The following is a 22,079-nucleotide window of genomic DNA, read 5'->3' as shown; positions in this document are numbered from 1 at the left end:
GTGTTTCTAGACTACGTGTCTAAATTATTACTGTAAATGTTCTTCATTTTTGTAACATAGCTGTAATGTAGTTGTGCATCATCATTCATTAAAGCAGCCGAAGTTTCTGAATGCTGAGTTCATGGAAGCTGATGCATTAAACAATAAATGATTCAGTGTGATTTCATATAGATTTCAGATATATTTAAACAAAGGCAGAAACACTAGTTAAAATGTTTTTTTTTAAATCAATGTGCAAAGGTTTGCGTTTACAGCTGGAAAAACTAACCTGACTCAAAAAAAAAAAAATACAAATGGTCAAAATGCAGAATGTTTTCTCATATGGTTTGGTTATAGTCAGTATTTATAACTAGCTGTCTATAAAACAATAGAAGACAATGAAATGTCTCCATTTAGATCATATAAATTTGTGGGCAACATAACACAGGATTGTTTTGGTCTTAGACTGTGTGAGACAGCAGACGTTCTCTCTGGAGACACGGGTCACGTTGTTTCAGCTCTGTATGAGACACACACACACACACATGTATCCTTGCTCATCAGATAAATGCTAATCTGACACCATGCTAATCTCATTGTCTTTTCAGTGAGGATGAGGCGATTAAAGCGTGTGCTAGCAGCTTATTAGCATGTGTTATTAGTTACACTAATCTGCTAGAGGAACAACACGCTCTGAAAAACGCCTCAGATTGCTTGCAGGCGAGGGGGAAATCTGCAGCCATTTTTCTTCTCTCTGCCTGTTGTTTTTACGAGCAGGATTTTCTGCCGCGCTGTAGAAACGCACGATGTTATCAGAGGCTGAAGTTATGCATGGAGCAAATTCATTTTAATCACGTTCATTCGCTGCGAGAGAGGGGCAGATGTTTGGTGCTTCTTGTCATCTGCTATTCATTAGCACGATCTCCTCAGACCCATCGGGCTGCTTCTCCTCGCTGCGGCTTGATTTCTGCTGAAAGTGGCATTCTTTCTTCCGTGTGCCTCACTGTTTTAAACAGCAGGATTGCATCTGTACCCCTGCAACGATCCCAGTATATTTAAAGATTCCTGAGTGTGTGAGACACGGTGAGTCAGAGATTAGCGCCGGACAGATGGCACTGACTCCAGATCCGGATTTCATGAGAGATGTTTCGGATTGAGAAGTTAATCTGCGCTGCTAGAATATCAAACCATCTGTATTTAATGAGTTAAGAGGTCCAGACTTAACTCATCAGACCTGCTGAAGCCCAGTGATTCTTAACACTCATCATTTTCAGTTATAAAATACAGTTCGTTTATTCAGATCTTTAAAGACTTTTTTAGGTTTGCGTTTATTTAAAATTTTCTCTTATGCACGCTTTTCTGTTTTTTTTTTTTTTTTTTTTTTTTTTTTATGTTCCGTTTTGAATTTTATGGTTGAAAATTCAGTTTTGATTTTAGTTAAACTTTAATTTTTGTCAGTTTTATTTATTTATTTATTTTTAAAATATGTCGAAACAATTTTGCCTTGGCTACTAGTTGAAATAAAACAATAATTATTTTTTTTTAATTTCATTTAAAGTAACAAAAGTTTTTTTTATTAATTTAGTCTTAGTTAACTAACCCACAATAAGCCAGTTCATTGTGTCACTTTCCTCTTTATTTCAGATAAGACTGAATTAAACTGCATCTAAAACAAAAATCATGAATTTGTTACTAATATATATATATATATATGGCTTAATATGAGGCATATTCCTCATGAGTATGAGTTTAAATAATTCTAATGGTAAATATTTCTCTAAAGTAAAGAGTTTTGACAGAAATACTGGTAACACTTTACTTAATGCCTTTATGTATAATGAATTATAAAGAGTTATTAGGGTGTATAATGCCATATAATTATTCATAATGTGCGTTGTAATATATTATATCTTATCGTAAATAATTATTACCAAATTTAAAATGCATAGTGTAACAATGATTGATAAGTGTTAAAAAGTATTAACTGTGGTTACAAGTATTAATAAGATTGTACAATGCATCATAAGGTGCATTACAAGGCATAATTAAATGCTAATTACAAAGCTCATCGTTCTGAAAAGTGAGGGGTGCGTATCGCGCCGCGTAAACATAAATCCATGTCTGCATTTATAATCAGAGAACCAACAAAGAAAAAGTGCTTCTCTACACTGCTCAAATCTCGTGTTTTAATCTTCAGTGGCAAATTACTTAAATATGAAAACATACTTACAGACTGTGATTCAGAAGCGCCAGACTGTCCTTGCAAAGTTGGAACTGCCCCACTTTATAGAAACAGACAACAGTATTGTAGGCTATGCAGCACACATCTGAATATTTGTGTTGAACTGTTCTGGAACAGTGTTATAAATACAACTTAACCACTGATTTCTAGTTGTGTCTTGTTTTGTAAGGACAAACAAATTAGTTTCACTTTCACAGCAAAACACATAACGGCGGTGGTAACAGAAAGAATAAAAGTTACCCCTTCTTTCTTTGCTTCAACATTTGGGTGGCATTATGTAAATCTTCCCACATCATGACATAGACATGTGGGGGCGTGTTAGAACGAGCCATTTCAGGGGGACGTGGTTGACTCTTTATTTTATAAAGAATATCTCTATGGGTTTGAGACTTTAGTCTTTGCAACTTTACAGATCTTCTTTATGCACCAAGAGCTTGTAACACTCCTAAGAGGAAGTAAAAATTGAAATAGCATCATATGACCCCTTAAGTAAAGTGTTATGAAAATTTTCATTAGGAGATATTTGTGTGCCTTTAAATCCCTCATTTGTTTACATCAGTGAGTGTGAGATTATCATTCTTACTCGTTATGATATGTTGCAACTTCTAACAAAGTTAGCAGCCAACTAGTGTGTAATGTATTATTTACAAGCCAATTTCTCACAGTTGGCACTTGGCGAGTGTTAATTTTGGACCCTGGGATTAAGTTGTAGACATGTGCAACACAGACTCATTTCTGCTTCACACACATATATAGATGAACTTGTTTTTCTCCTGTGTTTGTAGGAACGCCATCTCTAAGCAGCTCTGGTACTGTGATGGTGCTGGTTGGTGATGTGAATGATAATATTCCATCATTTAGCTCAATGTCTTTCCACACAACTATTCCTGAAGATGCAGCCACCGGAACAGACGTCCTGTTGCTCAACAGCTCAGATGCTGATGTAGGATTCAATGGAGTGATCAGGTACGACACTATAGACTGAAACCAACACGTACTATATAACATTTTATGCATTTAATATGTAAAATATGCATTTTTACAAAAAAATCATTGTTATATGTTTGTCCATGGTGTTTTTTTTTGTCCTCAAACATTTAGCACCACACACACTACCTGTTTAGGTCTTTGCACATTTTTCCAAAATTTTGTGTTCTGCATCAAAAAATTTGTCATGGACAGAAACGTTGCACATGGGATCCGATACATATGAATTAATCTATTGCAAAAAAAATTAATCGAAATATTAGGTCCATCTACTGCTGAGACTGCATAGAGAGGCGCTGCAGGATTATCCCGAGTGATTCAAAGTTTACTGCAGGGTTTTGATGCTTTGGTAGCAATAATAGAGCCACATATTTCAAATTGAAACTGAAATTGAAACCAGCATACAATTCTGGCTTCCGCTTCTTCGGTGGCTCTGAATTGTCAAAGCACCTCTGAAAATGCTTGCTATGGATGTAAAAAAAAATTGACAAAATCAAACCCGAATAAAAAATTTTTATGACGGACGAAAGTTTTGGAGGCAGTGTGTAAACGTAATTGACACAATGTGAGGTCACATTTATTTTTTTACATGCAAAAATTTCGGACTCCGTGTGCAAAGACCTTAAGTCATGTATCTCTAAAGTACTCCTGCAAGAGCTCATGTGGGGGCAACATGTTCCACTTTCCTAAAAACATCCTAATGAGGATGGTAATGAAGTATGACAGACAGATCAGAGCCCAGTGGGGGGCAGCTGGACAGTGAGGGGCTTCGGTTCTTAAATCCCAGAACCAACTTTATGCATCAGTGCGACATCATAATTCTCACCGAACTGGTGTAAGGCGGACGATGCGTGACTGTGGATGATGTTGTTGTCTTTTCACCAGGGTTGTTTTTCACACTTTGTTCTGTAACTTGTGGAATTCCTGTCTCACTCTCTGAAGTTGCCATGTGTGCATGTTACTGTCAGAACAAGTTTGTCACAGGCCCCGAAAAAGAACCTCGCTGAAACTCAAAGCAGCATGGGAATGGCTCAGATCAGGTGTTTTTGATCAAGGCTCGTTTACTGATGCACAGCTGAGAAAACATGCTGCGGGAATTATAAAAGAACTGGAAAGATGAATAAAGAATTAATCTTCCTGCCGCCCATATGATAAGATACTTGGCGAATAAAATTCTGAATTCTTGCTTAAGAGGAATTTTTCTTGGGGCAGATGCCGACATTCTACAGATGGAAACGTAGCTTTCCTGTAGTTTAATGCCAAGGTCATGGTTTGATTCCAGGCAAAGCAAGTACTGTTAATATGTGTAATGACAATGCTAGTCAGTTGAGATAAATGTGACCCTGGGCCACAAAACCAGTCATAAGGATGATTTTTTTGAAGTTGAGATTTATACATCATCTAAATAAGCTTTCCATTGATGTATGGTTTGTCATGATAAGACAATATGTGGCCAAGATACAAATATTTGAAAATCTGGGTGCAAAAAGGGTTCACAAACCTCAACATTCTGCAAAAATTGCCTTTTAAAGTTGTCTAAATTAATTCCTTAGTAATGCATATTTGCTTATCAAAAATTTAGTTTTGATATTTTTATGGTAAAAAAAATTATAAAATTATTTAATGGAACGTGATCTTAATATTCTAATTATTTTAGGCATTAATTTTTTTTATAATTTTGACACATACTGTTGCTACAAATATACCTCTGCTACTTAAGACTGGTCCAAGGTCACAAATATGTGTGGGTAGTTGACAGAGCATTATTTGGTCTCCATGCATGAATTGAACCTGTTGTGTTTGTGATTTACAGTTACAGTCTCAGTGGTGGGGACGGTCAATTCTCCATCAACCCAGCCACAGGCCTGATCATCACCAGCTCCTTGCTGGATCGAGAGGCACGGGCGAGTTACCAGCTGCTGGTGGTGGCATCAGATGGTGGACAGCCCACACCTCTATCCAGCTCTGCCACAGTGTCTGTGGTTGTAGCCGACATCAATGATAACCCTCCACGGTTTCACCATCATCCATATGTTACACACATACCTGCTTCTACTTCCACAGGTGTGTCCTCTAATGCAGGGGTTCATGGTTTCATTGGGTTTTGGTCTGTCTGATTAGTGTCTAATCACTTCTGTTTTTTGTAGGCTCACTGGTCTTTGCGGTCACAGTAACGGATGAAGACACTGGTTCAAATGCTCAACTTCACTATTCACTCATTGGACGCAATTCAGAAAAGTTTAGGATAGACCCCATCAGAGGTGCCATAACTGCAAATGAAAAACTCACAGGGAGTTCAGAGGTCACCTTCACGGTCCATGTAAAAGATGGAGGCACCAACCCCAAAACAGATAGCACAACTGTTACGGTTCGCTTTGTTACTGGAGGAGACTTCCCCCATATTAGAATCAAGGAGAAAGCCTTCACCTTCCCAGAGAACCAACCCACAAACACTGTTGTGACTAAGGTGACTGGATCTTCACCCAGGGCAGGTCCTTTGTCATTCTACATTGCAAACGGAAACCTGGACAATGTATTCCACATAGATCAACTTTCAGGAGAGCTGTCTATCAAAAAGCCTCTGGACTATGAGAATATTGAGAAGTACGTCTTGTGGATAGAGGCCAGAGACCAAGGCTTTCCCCCTTATTCAGCCTATGAGAAATTAGAGATCACAGTTCTGGACGTTAATGACAACCATCCTACTTTTGAACAAGATCCGTTCCATGCTGAGATTTTAGAAAACCTCCCACCTCAAAGTGTGCTGATAGTATCGGCATTTGACCAGGACAGTGGATCAAACGGGCAACTGGAATATGCCATCATTGAAGGCAACAAAGAAAACAGCTTCAGCATCAACAGGGCAACTGGTGAAATCCGCACAACACAACCACTGGATCGAGAGAAGGTCTCACAGTATGCTTTGAGAGTAAAGGCGACGGATAGAGGCAGTGCTCCTAAAAGCACCGCAGTGAAAGTCTTGATCAGTGTGCTGGATGTCAATGATAATGCTCCCAGATTCTCCAAAATCTTCAGTGCCACTGTACCTGAAAATGCACCAGTGGGCTTCACTGTTACTCAAGTAACCACCACCGATGTAGACGCAGGTGCTAACGCTATAAGCCGATACTCCATCAGCGATGCAAGTCTTCCCTTCATTATCCACCCCAGCACAGGAGACATCACCATCAGTAGGCCTCTAAACAGAGAGGACACAAACCACTATATTGCCAAAGTCTCAGCACATGATTCAGGATGGACTGTTGGCACAGACGTCACAATATTTGTGACAGATGTGAATGATAACACTCCGAGATTTAGCAAGCCGTCATATTACCTGGACTATCCTGAGCTGACAGAGGTCGGATCCATTGTGACTCAAGTCTCTGCCACAGATCCTGATGAGGGTTTCAATGGTAAAATATTTTACTTTATCCGATCTCAAACAGAGTACTTCCGAATAAATACCAGCTCTGGTGAGATCTTTGTTAAACAGCAGCTCAGGTATCAAAACTCCAGTGGCCACAGTAACATCAATGTAAACCGTCATAGTTTCATTGTCACAGCTTCAGACCGAGGCATCAAGCCGCTCATGAGCGAAACTACAGTTATCATAAATGTAGTTGACAGCAATGATAACCCACCCAAATTTGAATCTTCCTTTTACTTTACCCCTGTCACTAAAAGCGTAAAAGTTGGCACCAGACTCCTCAAAGTCACAGCCCATGATCACAAGGACTTTGGCCTGAACTCTGAAATAGAGTATGCGGTATCTGGAGGCAACAGTTCCAGCAAGTTCCGCTTGGATAAACAAACTGGATTGCTAACAGTAGCGTCCTCACTCACAGCAGACACAAATAAAGTTTACCTGCTTGAAATAACAGCAAGTGACAGAGGGAACCCGCCTCTGTCTGCTAAGACCACAGTCAAAATAGCTGTTACAGAAGAGAACCATCATACTCCAGAGTTTTCACAGAACCAAGTAACAGTCACTGTGTCTGAAGGTCTGACTGTCGGCACAGCCATCCGCACACTTTCAGCACGAGATAAGGACAAGGACAAACAAATGAATGGCCTGGTTGTGTACAACATCTCCTCAGGTAATGACGAAGGCTTGTTTTCAATTCACAGTCAAACAGGCGTTTTATCCATAGCAAAGCTGCTGGATTATGAGACAAAGCACAAGCATGAACTCAGAGTTTCTGCAACAGATGGAGGGTGGATTGCCAAGACAAGCTATGTTACGGTTAATGTCCTAGTGACTGATGTAAATGATAACCCTCCTCTGTTCGACCCCGTTGAGTACTTCCCTGTCGTGCAGGAAAATGTCCCCAGTGGCACCACTGTGGTAAAAATGAATGCAACTGATAAAGACTCAGGGCCAAATGCCCTGATGGCATACATCATTCAGTCATCAGACAGTGACTTGTTCATAATTGATCCCAACACAGGAATCATCACCACACAAGGTTTCCTAGACTATGAAGCTAAACAGGTGTATCACGTGACCGTCAAAGCCTTTAATGTTCCAGATGAAGAACGTTGCAGCTTTGCATATGTTAATATTCAGCTAAAAGGTGCTAATGAATATGTCCCTCGTTTTGTGTCAAAGCAGTACTATTTTGAGGTTTCAGAGGCAGCACCTAAAGGCACAGTCATTGGAGAGGTGTTTGCGAGCGACAGAGACTTGGGAGAAGATGGCATTGTGTATTACTTGATTTTTGGAAGAAGCAGAAAAAGGGGTTTTAACATTAATAAAAAGACAGGCCAGATCTATGTCTCAGGATCGCTTGACCGTGAAAAAGAAGAAAAGATTTCTCTTAAAGTCTTAGCTAAGAATTCAGGATGCATAAGAGGGGCAGATATTGATGAGGTGCTTGTGAACATCACAATTCTGGATGCCAACGATCCCCCTGTATTCACCCAGGAGCTCTATGATGTTCAGGTGAATGAGGGACTATCTCCTGGAAGCCTGGTTACATTTGTCAGTGCTGAGGATTCAGATTCTGTCCCTAGCTGGAGCAGATTCACCTATGACATCACTGCCAACTATGAAAAAGGTACCTTCACCATCAACCCTCAGACAGGACAGGTGTCTGTGGCTTCAGAACTGGACCGGGAAACTGTCCCTGTGTACAACCTCACTGTCCTAGCAGTGGACTCTGGTTCTCCAGCTGCCACCGGCAGTGCCATTTTAATTGTGACCCTGGAGGATATTAATGATAATGGACCAACTTTGGAGACTAAAAGTGGGGAAGTGATGGAGAACCAGAGAGCAGGAACATCTGTGATGACGCTCAGTTCAAGTGATCCAGATCTTGCACCAAATCAAGGACCATTCTCCTATAGCCTCGTTAGCACTGGAGCAGCATCCAGCTACTTCACACTCAGTCCAACTGGAGAGCTGACCACCAGCAGAGAGATAGACCGAGAGAAGATAAGTGATTTCTACCTCCCTGTTATAATCAAAGACTCTGGTATTCCTCAGATGTCCTCGACAGGAACTGTCCACATCAATGTCAATGATCAGAATGATAATCCCTCAGAGTCTCGCTCCGCAGAAATCTATGTGCATTATTTTGGAAATATGTTCCCTGGAGGATCACTGGGGGTGGTAAAGCCACAGGATCCAGATATACAAGACACGTTCCACTGTTCTCTGACTCCACCAGCGGCTGTCCTCTTCAGCATTCCCACAGGAACCTGTGACCTCTGCTCAAACAGTCGCTCCACAGATGGCACATTTGATTTATCGGTGCGTAGCAGCGATGGTGTCCACGACGCTGTCAACAGCCATGTCCGTGTTTTCTTTATTGGATTCAATAATGCCACAGTGGACAACAGCATCCTGATACGAGTCGTCTCCCAAAGCACCAGCGACTTCCTTACTAATCACTACCTCAGTTTCCTGCGCATCGCCAATTCACAGCTAGCTGGCTTGGGCACTGGAGTCCAGATCTATGGGGTATTTGAACTAAACAACAACACTTTCCTGATGGCAGCTGTCAAGCGGGGTCACGGGCAGTACGTCAATCCGAGTGGAGTCGCCACTTTCTTCCAGAGCATCAAAGAGATTCTGCACAGACAAAATGGAGTTAAGATTGACTCTGTGGACTATGATCCCTGCTCCCACAATCCATGTCAAAATGGGGGGAGCTGCAAGAGGCGGCTGGGTGTTGGTCCAGACATGAAGACGGAGGAGAGTGTACCGGTCATCCTCGTCTCAAATCGCCCCCTACAGCCGTACGTGTGTAACTGCAGACCAGGTTATGCCGGTACCCTCTGCGAAACTGACATAGATGAGTGCCAGCCAACACCTTGCCACAATGGAGGTACTTGCCACAACTTGGTGGGTGGATTCTCTTGCTCCTGTCCAGAAGGTTTCACTGGGATGGCTTGTGAGAGGGACATCAATGAGTGCCTTTCGAACCCCTGCCAGAATGGGGCACTATGCCAGAATTACCCAGGGGGCTTTAACTGCCTGTGCAAATCTGGATTTGCAGGTACTTTTCACCAGTAACACAACAACAAATGTTAGGCAATGCGCATAAATGCAGCTTGCGCACACGTTTGTTATCATTTTAGGCCAAGAAAAATATTTGCTTCTAAGTAATTGGAGGGGTGTTGTAACCCAAGCATACAGTGGCCGTTGCCAAAAGCAGTTTGCTGTTAGGGTCACAGACTGGGAGGTATCAGCTGTGATGCAGATCAACTTGTCATGTTTACTGTAATGAAAGTAGATGATAAGATTTTCACCCTAATAAGGACACGGCCATAAACCACCTTCAGATTTCACCTGTGCAGTGCGGTTAAACTGCTTGTACACTCTAAAGAGGTCTCTGAGTTTAAGGACCATCTGGCTTTGTTGGGTCCACTTTAAGACAGTTTGAGTCACAGAAACAAATTGTATTAGAGTTTGGGGGTTTTAAATGCAGGGATAATTTGTAAAGCTAGCTAGCTCAAGCCATTTCAGAGTTTTTAACATCTGTAATGATGACATAATTACAGTGACTGTAAAATCAGCTGGTGTATGCGAGTATAGATCTGTCTGTAATGTTTTCCTTCGAATAAGCATGTGTGACAGCCTTAGCTTGAATCTGCTCTGTTTGGGCAGGTGTTGGCTGTAGCTTTTGGACATTGTTTTCAAAATGGAGCCGTAATAGACGTTTTATTTCAGGCTCTGAGTCATCACAGTTCTTTTTGAATTCTGATCATAACAAATGACTGCAGTGTGTTCACATCGGAGGCCCCAGATAAATGGGACTGCTAGAGAATTACACCTATTGACTTACAGTAGGGTGCATGCACTCCAGCTGAACCCCACACTTCCTGTTTTGCTAGCAGTGATTGAGTTTTCGTTCTTCATGCCATTTGTCTTAGAGAGCTATATACAGGGAGCAGAAAAGTAAAGAACTCGACTTAAGTTTATGCTTGGTCATTTGTATGTCCAGTCATTCTGTGTTTGTCATAGTCTTCAGCGTATATGTGTGTTTTATATCAGCACCTCTTTAATGGGTCTCCCAGAACCAGTGCAGCTGATGCACCTTCATGACAGACTTTCACCTTCTCTTTCTTAGACACGTGGGACCGTTTACAAGGTGTAAGACTTCGAGGTGTTTGTATTAGAAAGATAAAGTGCACCAGAGATGTGAGAGAGAGAAAAAACACATAGGATTCTGGGAGCCCCATGTGAGAACAGTCCTTTTCGTCTGTCGTGCTCACCTCATTGTTTTCATTGGTGTTGTTTCATGAATTCAGGGAAAGCCTGTGAGACCATCATCAATTACTGTGAGTGTAACCCCTGTTTTAATGGGGGTTCCTGCCAGAACCGGGTGGAAGGCTATTACTGTCACTGTCCTTTTGGTAAGTCATCATTTCAGCCCCGGGACCAGTTTAAGGTCCTCCAACTGCTGCTATTAATTCTGGACTGTGTGTGAGACTGTAATGCAGAAACAAATGTGTTGTAGATTACAGAAAATGTGAATTTGTCCGTTGACACACAATGTGGTAAATGTTCAACCGTATTTTTTGCGTGTTGTACCATGGATGTCATGAATTATTCACTGCATGAAATTCTTAGGCCACCGACAAGCAATAAATTACTCTCGCTCTGCAGGTGTGTTTGGAAAGCACTGTGAACTGAACAGCTACGGATTTGAGGAGCTGTCTTTCATGGAGTTCCCCAGCCTCGACCCTAATAACAACTACATCTACATCAAGTTTGCCACATTGAAGGAAAACGCCCTGCTCTTGTACAATCATGACAACCAGACCGGCGACAAGGCGGAGTTCCTGGCCCTCGAGATCTTAGAGGGCAGTATGAGGTTCTCGTTTAACTTGGGGAGCGGCACTTACAAGCTCATGACGACCATCAGGGTTTCAGACGGCCAGTTCCACACGGTCATCGCCAGGAGGGCAGGAATGGTGAGTCCTTTTGAACCATCTACTAATCTGTCTGAAAGGAACCTTTAGATTGGTTAAGAAGATGTTTTACTCTGTTCTCATAGGTTTTGTTCAAATTTAAGTGTCTGTTGGTTGTGTGTTATTTATGCATTTTTTTACCGAGATATCAGTCTAAACTCTTAACTCTCCTGGAGTTGTTGCATTAAATCTCTCTGTAAATGGCTTGTAAAAACACTTCAGCACGGCATTACTGCAACACCTCAGCTTTGTGTGATCCAACTAATGTTCCCTGAAAAATATTCTGAAAGTCTGTTGTAGGCCTCACTGAAGGCCTGAGAGTAGAGCCGTGTGTCATGAGAACCCAGCTCCTGCGGTGCAATAAAGAGAACCCGATCTGTGTGTTTGGAGAAGCGGATGTGGGTCACTTTGGTGGTTCTGTAGGGCCGTTTTCTTTTTTCTTCCTTTTCTTTCTAGACGTGAGCTTGAGCAGATGTTAAAGTCATACATGGCCCCTTGTTTTCCCCTGTGGAGAGAGCTGAACTCTGACAGTCAAGGGTACTTTTGTTTAGTTAAGATGTCCAAGTTTACCCCACAGCCAGATGCGTTGGATTTTGGCACGCTGTCTCAAGCTCATGGTTTTTTTGTTTACAGGAGAGTTGGAGTTTATCGAGAACTGGTCTACGGCCACGTTTTTGCTCTTCACTTGTTTCTGCGTTGCAACTTAGATGGTTGATGGATTATAAATAGAAAATTAGAAATCAGCTCACACACCCACATGCAGCATGTGTTTCCAAACACCGTCCAAAAAAAGCAGCTCAAAGCCAAATCTATTTAATACAGACTCTGAAAATGCTCTTTGATCCCAACTGGGTCCAGTTTCAGATTTTCAGAACAATGCAGTTTAGTCGTGCACTGGATGCACACTAAAACATTCATGCAACGGTTAACATCAATCTTTTTGAGTTATGACAACATATGAAATGATGCTCAACCTGTAACCTACATGTTTTAGGAAATGTTTTTTTTTACCTCAAAATAACATTCTAATCACAATCATGAAACCATCAATCAAGAAAACTGGGCATTTCAACATTTTAGAAACATCTGAAAACAATGTTCCCACAATGCTTTTAGAGCCTAAATTTGTTACCTGTGTTGAAATCTGCTGCCTAAGTTTCAAGACAATTTAATTAAGTTCTGCTGCATAAAACTGCTTTAGAGTCTCGTTTCTGAAAGCAAATGTTTCCTCCACTAGAAATGCTTTGAAACGGTATGTGACTCCTGGAAAAAGGAGCACGCTGTGGTCTGGTTTAGTCTTTTTGAAGTGCAGGGAGGCATTAATGCTATGGCCAGACGCTCGAGCCACGCAGGAAGTCGTCTGTATCAGCACTTAGCACAGATCCAGCAGACAAACACGTCTTGTTTCCATTGTTAGTGTAGGATTTTCTATTTATAGGCAGAAATTCCTCTATACGCAAGTGTCTGTATTATTTGTAAGTTGAGGTCGTGCTGTTGTCTGATGTCAGTTCTGCTTCTCAGTGCCTCTGTACTCTTTGTACCTCCTCCTCTGAGATGTTTTTCTCCCAAATGTCTGCACGGGACTCATAAAGCACTGTGAGGACAGCACAGATCACTGTAGAATGTCTTGCGGTAATTTATTCACCAGCATCTGGGTGTCGTTTTTTTTCCGTGTAGTATTCTGTAGGCTCAACAAAATACTCAAACTTGACAAATTCATACAGGTCATTTTATTTATGTTTTTTAAAGCACAAATACATTCCAAGATGTTTTCATTTTGATTTAAAAATGCATATGGACTTCTGAGATTGTTATTCCGAGATGCAAAAGTAAAATACGGTAAAATAAAGACAGAGTTTCATTTGAGACGGTTAGTCTCAACCAGCTGCACACAAGCATCATGCTGAAGTGTTTGTCTGTCTGCTGTGTTAAAGGCTGCGTCTCTCACTGTTGACCTGTGTGGAGAGGAACAGGAACCGGGATACTGTGCTGTCAGCAATGTGGCCGTTCATACTGACTGGTGAGAAAAACATATTTACAGTCGTTACAGCATCTCTTTATTACTGTATGTCCCAATATAAAGAGCAACAGTGAGCACTTGCCAAGTGGCCTGGGTTTTGGATTATCACCATTCATTTTCACCACAGAGTATGAGATGCAAACTTTGACTATTTAAAGTACAAATATTTAAAATTTGTTTTTCATTATTACATTTTTTTATTAAAATCTATTATTGGTAGATCTCGCTTTGTGAGTCTGAGATTGTTCACAATATTAAAAACTTTGATTTAAAAAAGATATATATATATATATTTGAAATATTGTCCTTTAAAAAGATTAAATGATTAAAATATCATAAATAAAATATTATGAAATATGTATATACGTAATTCCTCATTGATAATATGATTATTTTATTAAAATGGTAAATTATTGGTAGATTTTTGGCAGATCTCACTCCAAAATAAAGGGTAATTCTTTAACTGGAAATCTAAAGCATTTAAAAGAAAAAAAATTAACAAAATGTAACAAAATTTAAGAAATATCTGCTAACGGGGTCAGAAAAATAATCTTAATTCAAAGGGAAAACAATATGATTTTTCAGATCCCATTGACAGGTATTTTTTCTTGTACTTATCACTTAATGGTAAGTCTGTCTTGAAAGATTTATTGTTACTGAAGAAAGTACATTTCTCTCCTGGAAGCCGAGTGTGGCACTGATATGTCTAAAAGCGTTGTCTCGTCTCTCAGGATTCTGGATGTCCAGCCGAACCGTCTGTCTGTTGGGGGCGTTCGGTCGATTGAAGCCCTCCTGCATCGTCGAGGTCAGGTGGCCACACATGACTTTGTGGGGTGCATCATGGAGTTTGCTGTCAATGGACGTCCGCTGGAACCGTCTCAAGCTCTGGCTTCACACGGCATCCTGGACAGGTCTGTCACCAAACACAAACACACAAACACAAACGACAGCTCATTCGGCTCTCTGGACGTCTCTCAGGGAGGGCAAAATGAGAGCTCCAGCTGATCCGAGTCTTATTTTTGATGGCTGTGTGAATTTTCTGGAGCAGCTTGAATAGTGTTGGTTTTATTTCAGGTGACTGAAATAAGACTGAAATAACTGTTGGAGTCATGGACTCTTGTGTTGCTGTGATGTTCCCCGCTGAAGGTTTTTGTGCATCTTCCGTCCACAGATGTCCCAGGTTAGAGGGTGTGTGTGTCGCCGAGCCCTGCAGACACGGTGGGACGTGTCTGGACATGTGGTCGTGGCAGCAGTGCCAGTGTACTGAGGGTTTCACTGGACACACCTGTGAGAAATGTGAGTTTTTGCAATCTGGAATGATTGAGTTCTCAAAAGTCCCGGGAACCAATGTTCTGTGTGTGTTTTATTGCCTTATTCAAGTGATTTAACGTTTTTAGTTTTTCACTAACCATTCATAACTTTTTTTTTCTCAAAAACACAATCATGTACATACATGCTGCTCACATATTATTATTATAGCCCAGTTTGTGCTGATTACAGTGAGATTAGACTTTAGCCATTTATATGTTTATAAGTAACTGAAAAAATGACAAAACTTCTCCAGGCCCCCAAAATACCCTCAGAGGGTTAAATCTAATATTTTATTAAAAACATTTCTTTCATGCTTTTTCATGCAACATTTAAGTGTTTATTATTCTGCACTTGTAATAATCTGTCATTTCATACATTTACATTTTTTTTCCTATCTATGTTCCGAAGGTTTTTACTGAGGTTTTTTTCTTCCATATATCATTTACACTGATTTATACAACATTTTACTCCGAAAAACATGGTAAAAAGAGTTTTTATCTCCACTTCTGCAGCTCATACATATATCAAATCTTAGAGTTTTATTCCTTTCTATATTCTTAATGTCTTTACTGAGGGGTTTGTTTGTATTTCATTCACACTGATTTATACAAGATTTTATTTCTCAAAAAAAACTTGAGAGTGTATTTTTGTCCGTCTGTTGACAGTATTTTCTGATTTATGCTGTTATAAAAAGAGAAATCGAAAATCTCCTCAGTAAAAACCTTTTAACTCTAATATTTCAACAGAAACACATTTTGAACCTGGCTATATCCACATTTCTGTTCTGGAAATTTACAAAAATGAGTGCATATTTAATTTGGATAATGCATCCATTTGCATATTTAAAAATAGCATTTCAGAAAACTTGTAATATATATATATATATTGATTTATTTATTTTTTCTCTGTGATTTTACCTTCAAATCACAATTTTACCTTATTCACCTGTAGTGTCAGTAATACTTTGAAAAGCATGACTCCACCAAAACATAAACAGTGTGAATATGCACTTAATAATGCCTTGCTACGTGTACTTTAAGCTAACTGTGACTTGTCATAGCATAGCACTTGTGATTGCTTCCATCGTCCTCATTTCTAAGTCGCTTTGAATAAATGACTAAATTTAAATGTAATTGTAAATGATGTGTGTTTTTCCAATTGGCAGAGAAACAAAAAAGGCATGAGATGAGAATCAACCTGTCAAAAGCATGTTGTTTGGTTTCTATATGTGCTGCTGAAATCACATTGGTCCAGAATACTAGTCAACGTAACAGTGCGTTAAATGTCAGATATTTCATGTAAGAGTAATGAATTGTCACTTCATCACATCACAATGTGCAAAAAGATCCCTGATATAGTTTAAACTAGAGTCCTTGTGTGCTTCTCTCAGACATCACTGCAGATACGGCTCTATCTCTGGACGGTTCGGGTCGTTTGGACTACGGTTTGAGTCAGACACGCAAGAGAGATGTGTTGTTGGCACGAGCGCTGCAGGACCCTGGACGACCCGTCCCAGAATACAGCAGCCTAGAGCTGAAGTTCCGCACTCGCAGTGGCTCGGGAACGCTGCTGCACGCTCAGGAGAGCTCCAACTACACCACCATCAGGGTAAGTGTGCTCTGGGCTCACAGCCAGCCGGCTGAACTCACTCCTCCTCGTTCTCCATCCACTGCAGCTGCTGACCACTAGTGAGGCCATAGAGAGCTACTACTCAAAACCACACAAACACAAAGACACAACCACATTCACAGCGTCGCACAACTCTTGATTTGTTCTTCGTTCAAGACGGATTTTCCATTTCCAGATTTTTTATCTCTGTAAATCATTTTCCTTCTCCACTACAGTTCTTTTCTGTCGCCCCCTTCTTTTTCAAAACAATAAAAAAAATTCCATTTCGTTAATGAATCAGTCAAATTAGCACATACACTCATATCAGAGACATGCACTTTGTCTCTGATATGAGGCAACCCGTCGTACGATAGATTAAACCCTGTTAATAAATAACATGCATTGATCTTATCTCTCTCTGTTTCAGCTGAAGAACGGTCTGCTGCAGTACGTGTCTGACGCTGGTGTTGCCGGTAAGGTGGAGAGGATTGTGGGAGATGTTGTTTTGTCCGATGGTCAATGGCACACACTCCTGCTTCAGAGAAACGGATCATCCACCATTCTGCGGATCGACGAGTCCAGCTCGAAAGTCATTCTGCACAATACACAGGACTTTGGAGGGATCGATGTCCACACACTGTCTCTCGGGGGCGTCCCAGCCCGACCAACACAACAGAAACCCATCCCAGGTCAGTTTCCATTCTGTAAAACCTCTTATAATGATGGCTAGAAGTATCATTATAAAGCAAAACTGCATTGCTAACATCCCAGTGACATTTGTACTATACGCCTCTTTGAATAAAATATGTAAATATTTTAATCACCAGAAATGACACTGACATTGCATGTTAATTTTGAACTAAGCAATGAGAAATGCCCGACTCGCAGTCATTGGATGCGTCATAGTTGGCTTACTCATTCATATTTTCTGGCCGAATCAAAACTTGGGAATGTTTTTCCTCTACGAGTTAAAGTGACAGGAGAAAGTTCAGAGAAAGTGTGCGCGTTTTTGTGCTAACTAGGTTAGACAGCAGACTGCCAACAGGAAATAATGTCTGAACTTTCCTCTGCAGGACCTGCACAGTGCAGCAATCCACAGAGCTGAAGTATTGTCCATTAAAAACACACACTTGTAGACACTTCAGACTAGAGCTCTCACAAAGAGAAAAGACACGCCGTTTAGCCTGCGATAAGACTCTCTAATCTTTATGCTTTATGCAAAATGTGTTCAGTAAGGTAAAGGGAATTTTATCTTTTTTTGGTTTAAATATTTTCTTACGGATCATTCTCAGATGTTTAACTAACTATGTATTTACTAACTGTTGTCCATCTCAGACGTTTCTTCTGAAAAATAAAGCAAAGTCGACATTTAAATGAAACCTTACTGAGAAACGTCTAAGCAAAAAGATCACCAGCTGATGTTCATATATTGTCAGATTGAGCTGTTGGGTTGTAACCAATCCTTTACTGACAAAAATCTAAATATCAAATGAAATTATCCAAAGTATTTTAAGGTAAACTTATTTTGTGCTCGTAAGGTCACGTAATTTCTGGATTCAAGGGCTGGAAGAGAGCGGATGAGAAATTGAATTTGGCCAGTCTGCTTTTTCCCTCTAATAAACAGAACCAAATGTTCTGTGTTTGAATGGGGCATAAATTCAATAAACATCGATTTACATTGTTGATGGTTTGTTGTTAGGCAACATGATAGTGCAGGTCTGAATCAGTGACATCAAGATTCTTCCCAGATGGTGTGGTCTTAAAAGGTTGCATTTTTGGCTTGCAGGATACTTGTGTTGAAGAGAAGAGTCTGTTTCTCTTCCTCTTGATGTAAAAGCAACGATTTGTTGATGTGTAACCCAGGGGAAGAATTTTGTTTTACATTGGCTGATGCTATAGCAGTCAGAAACCCAAACAAAATGTCTGCCTGTGTAGTGTTAAACTAAGCAATGCCCATTTCTTTACGTCTTTCAGATTTCTGTCATGTTGGGGAAGCTCTTGTCTCTCACATAGCCAAACAATTGACTTGCAGTGTACATTTTGATGCGGTTTGCAGCTTTTGTCCAAAAATCTGTCCTCACAGGTCTATAAATGCCATGCAATATGACATTTAAACTCACTTAAGACATGTTTAACTAAAAAAAAAAAAAGCACATAATCAGTACCCGGGATTATCACTGTCATATGTTGTTGTTCAAGCCGTGACTTCACGGAAATAAAAAAAAAAAACGTTTCTAAAATAGAAATTTCACATGTCGCGGCTAGTTAGAACAAACTGATTAACATAGAAAGGATACCTTTTATCACATTTTACGTTGCATGTAGTTAGTACACAGTGTTCTGAACACCTTTTATCTTTTGCTTAGGAGTGGGTGCATTTAAAACAGTACTCAAACAATTTCTGAGATGATTTAAGTTAATGTTCCTTTCTCTGTGCTTCTAGGTTTTGATGGGTGTTATGCCTATGTGAAATATAACGGAGAGATGCTCCCCTTCAGTGGTGAACACAGGACTGTCTCCATCTCAAAGACTGATCCTTCTGTGAATATCGGCTGTCGTGGCCCTAATCTATGTGAGAGTAGCCCATGCTGGGACGGGCTGATGTGCGTAAACCAGTGGTACACCTACCAATGTGTCCCACCGGGCGACTGCACCTCAAACCCCTGCCAGCACGGTGGCAGTTGTGTGCCCGGCGCTCGTGGAGGCTTCACCTGTGCGTGTGAGGAGTTCTACACGGGCAGAGTCTGCGAGAGCCTGGTGGCCTGTCTGGGAGTCCGGTGTCCACAAGGTAACGAGTGTAAGCTGGGAGCCAATGGAGGGTTCACCTGTAGTCCAAGCCCCACCTCCGAGGAGATGGTTCTGCCCATCTGGGCAGTTCCTGCAATAGTAGGCAGCTGCGCGACTGTCTTGGCGTTGGTGGTTTTGAGTCTCATCCTGTGCAACCACTGCAAGGGCCGCAAGAAAACCAAAGTGCCAAAGGATGAAAAGAAAACAAAGGAAAAGAAGAAGAAAAAGAAAAAGAAAGGCAGTGAGAATGTGGCGTTCGATGATCCAGACAACATTCCGCCTTACGGAGATGACATGACAGTCCGGAAACAGCCAGAGGGAAACCCCAAACCTGACATCATAGAGCGAGAGAACCCTTACCTGATCTACGATGAAACTGACATTCCGCACAACAATGAAACCATTCCTAGCGCCCCCTGTGCTCCGTGTGTAGGACCAGAGGCCGATATGGAACACTACGACATTGACAACGCCAGCAGCATTGCTCCGTCGGATGCCGACATCATCCAGCACTACAAACACTTCCGTAGCCATACTCCCAAGTTTTCCATTCAGCGCCACAGTCCATTGGGATTTGCTCGCCAGTCCCCTCTTCCTCTAGGTGCCACAAGCTACACTTATCAGCCGACCTACACCCAGGGGCTCCGCTCCACCCCTCTCAGCCATTCAGCTTGCCCCACGCCCAATCCCCTGTCCCGTCACAGCCCAGCACCCTTCAACAAGCCACCCTCCTTCTACCGCAACACTCCCACCCGTGAACTCAACTTGGCACGCCGTGAGGGAAGCCCTCTCGATCTCCAGGGCGAAGTGTGCCAGCCTGGTATGTTCAACTATGCCACACGGTTGGGTAGGCGCAGCAAGAGCCCTCAAACCATGGCGGGCCACGGCTCTCGGCCTGGGAGTCGTCTCAAACAGCCAATCGAGCAGATTCCGTTAGAGAGCGGCCCACCTGTGGGGTTGTCCATAGAGGAGGTGGAACGCCTCAACACACCTCGACCCAGGAATCCCAGCATCTGCAGCGCCGATCACGGGCGCTCGTCATCTGAGGAAGACTGCCGTCGACCGCTCTCACGTGTCCGGAACCCTGCGGATGGCATCCCGGCTCCGGAATCCTCCTCTGAAAGCGACTCCCATGACTCCTTCACCTGCTCGGAGATGGAGTACGATCGTGAGAAACCAGTTTCTTATAGTTCTCGCATGCCCAAGCTCTCGCAGGTCAACGAATCGGACGCCGATGACGAGGATCATGGAGGGAGGATGCGACAAAGGCGATACTCCAGCCGACGTGCGGAGGGGGGGCCGGCAAGCGGCCACAACACTCTATCAGAGTATCAGCACCACACATTACCCCATAAACTTGGCCAAGGGTCCAATAATTTCAACTGGGACAACCTACTGAACTGGGGTCCGGGGTTCACCCACTACGTGGATGTTTTTAAAGACTTAGCACTGCTACCAGAGAACTCTGCTGCTAAAGACATTGAAATGAAGAGCGGTGATGGCTCCATCACAATTCTGAATGAGGGCGAAGCCGAGCAGTACGTATGAGAAGCACTGAGTCCTGAGGCCTCATTTATAAAGCGTGCATACACACAGATTTGATCTTAAAGTGTGCGTACGCTTAATTCCATGCAAATTCATATATTTGTAAAAACCGCCTTAGCATCACGTTAGGGTCTGAGCAGACGTACGCACTTTTTCTTGTCGAAGTACTGCAGGTTTTTGGAAATGTAAGCTGTTCTTGCAGCTCGCTGTTCTAAATTTAAGGATTTGAATGATTACTGGTGATTGTTTATATGTTAATGTCATTAATTAGGTGTCGTTTACAAGGCAGAGAGCTGAAAACGTTCAGTTGTGCGCAAGTTCAAGATCATTTACGATTCATAGATTTCACATCGACAGGTGCACACGTGTTTTCTGTGCGTACGTTCATTCTATGAATCACACATATGCATTTTTGTGAGATGATCACAAGGTCAAATTAAGGATGGTTTCTGTGCAACATTTTATAAATGAGGCCCCTCATCTCTTCGCCTTCTGAGACTGGAGTCAGGAGCCATGGTGAAACACATGAAATACTGATCAATTAAGACGAACTTAAATGCAGCAAGGCAGAGCACTGATTGAAAAGACGAGCACCAAACACCCTTCACAGGGTGCACTACAGAAACACTAGGGGTTGCACAGACTAGTTGTTTGGTTTTACAATAAGCTGATGTATTGGGTAGACTAGTCATGGATTATGCAAAGGTGCATCCCTGTGTATGTGCATGACATTATCTTCATACAGTACTGGCCGATTTTATTTGTAATTTAGTAAACCCAGGGCACATTGTAAGTGAACCCCACTGGTGCTGTGTAATGACTGATTTTGTTAAAGTGTTGCATTGAACATAAACAGCAAAGACTGCTGATGCCGGATGCCGCAATATGAGTCACTTAAGTTAAGATAAACAGCAAAACACTCACTAGTAAACGAATAGTCATACAACCCCTTACTACAAACACACAGTGAAGAGGAAGCTGGGAGAGGTGCGGCACACATATGAAGTGAATCAGTTCTGGTCCATCTGTCTGTTCTGACTGAGATCAGAGTGCTAAAATAAAGTTGGTCATAATGAAGGGTCGTTGTGACCCTCCAGCGCTGCACCCCTAGAGTCTAAGCTCTTTCCATTTGGCTGATTTTCCTGTGTGTTAGTGCCTCGACCTCTAGGAATCACATCC

The 22,079-nt window shown here is 41.7% G+C and overlaps 1 protein-coding gene across 2 annotated transcripts in view; it reads left to right on the top strand.

Moving 5' to 3' along the window:
• The window catches only part of LOC132109355 (protocadherin Fat 4-like), a 97,901-nt gene extending 76,353 nt beyond the window's left edge, over nucleotides 1–21,548 (top strand). The window contains exons 7-17 of one of the 2 annotated variants that reach the window (XM_059515374.1): nucleotides 3,007–3,187; nucleotides 5,022–5,272; nucleotides 5,356–9,711; nucleotides 10,967–11,071; nucleotides 11,325–11,632; nucleotides 13,564–13,649; nucleotides 14,381–14,560; nucleotides 14,821–14,945; nucleotides 16,351–16,568; nucleotides 16,996–17,257; nucleotides 19,012–21,548. In XM_059515374.1, the coding sequence (XP_059371357.1) occupies nucleotides 3,007–3,187; nucleotides 5,022–5,272; nucleotides 5,356–9,711; nucleotides 10,967–11,071; nucleotides 11,325–11,632; nucleotides 13,564–13,649; nucleotides 14,381–14,560; nucleotides 14,821–14,945; nucleotides 16,351–16,568; nucleotides 16,996–17,257; nucleotides 19,012–20,903 (7,964 nt within the window). In that variant the 3' untranslated portion in view covers nucleotides 20,904–21,548. The remainder of the gene's footprint in view (nucleotides 1–3,006; nucleotides 3,188–5,021; nucleotides 5,273–5,355; nucleotides 9,712–10,966; nucleotides 11,072–11,324; nucleotides 11,633–13,563; nucleotides 13,650–14,380; nucleotides 14,561–14,820; nucleotides 14,946–16,350; nucleotides 16,569–16,995; nucleotides 17,258–19,011) is intronic. The other variant, XM_059515375.1, reaches the window with a different exon arrangement.
• Nucleotides 21,549–22,079: the final 531 nt, after the last annotated feature.

Source organism: Carassius carassius, chromosome 29, assembly GCF_963082965.1.
Source record: "Carassius carassius chromosome 29, fCarCar2.1, whole genome shotgun sequence".
NCBI classification, from domain to species: domain Eukaryota; kingdom Metazoa; phylum Chordata; class Actinopteri; order Cypriniformes; family Cyprinidae; genus Carassius; species Carassius carassius.
This window is presented reverse-complemented; position numbering and strand designations above follow the sequence as displayed.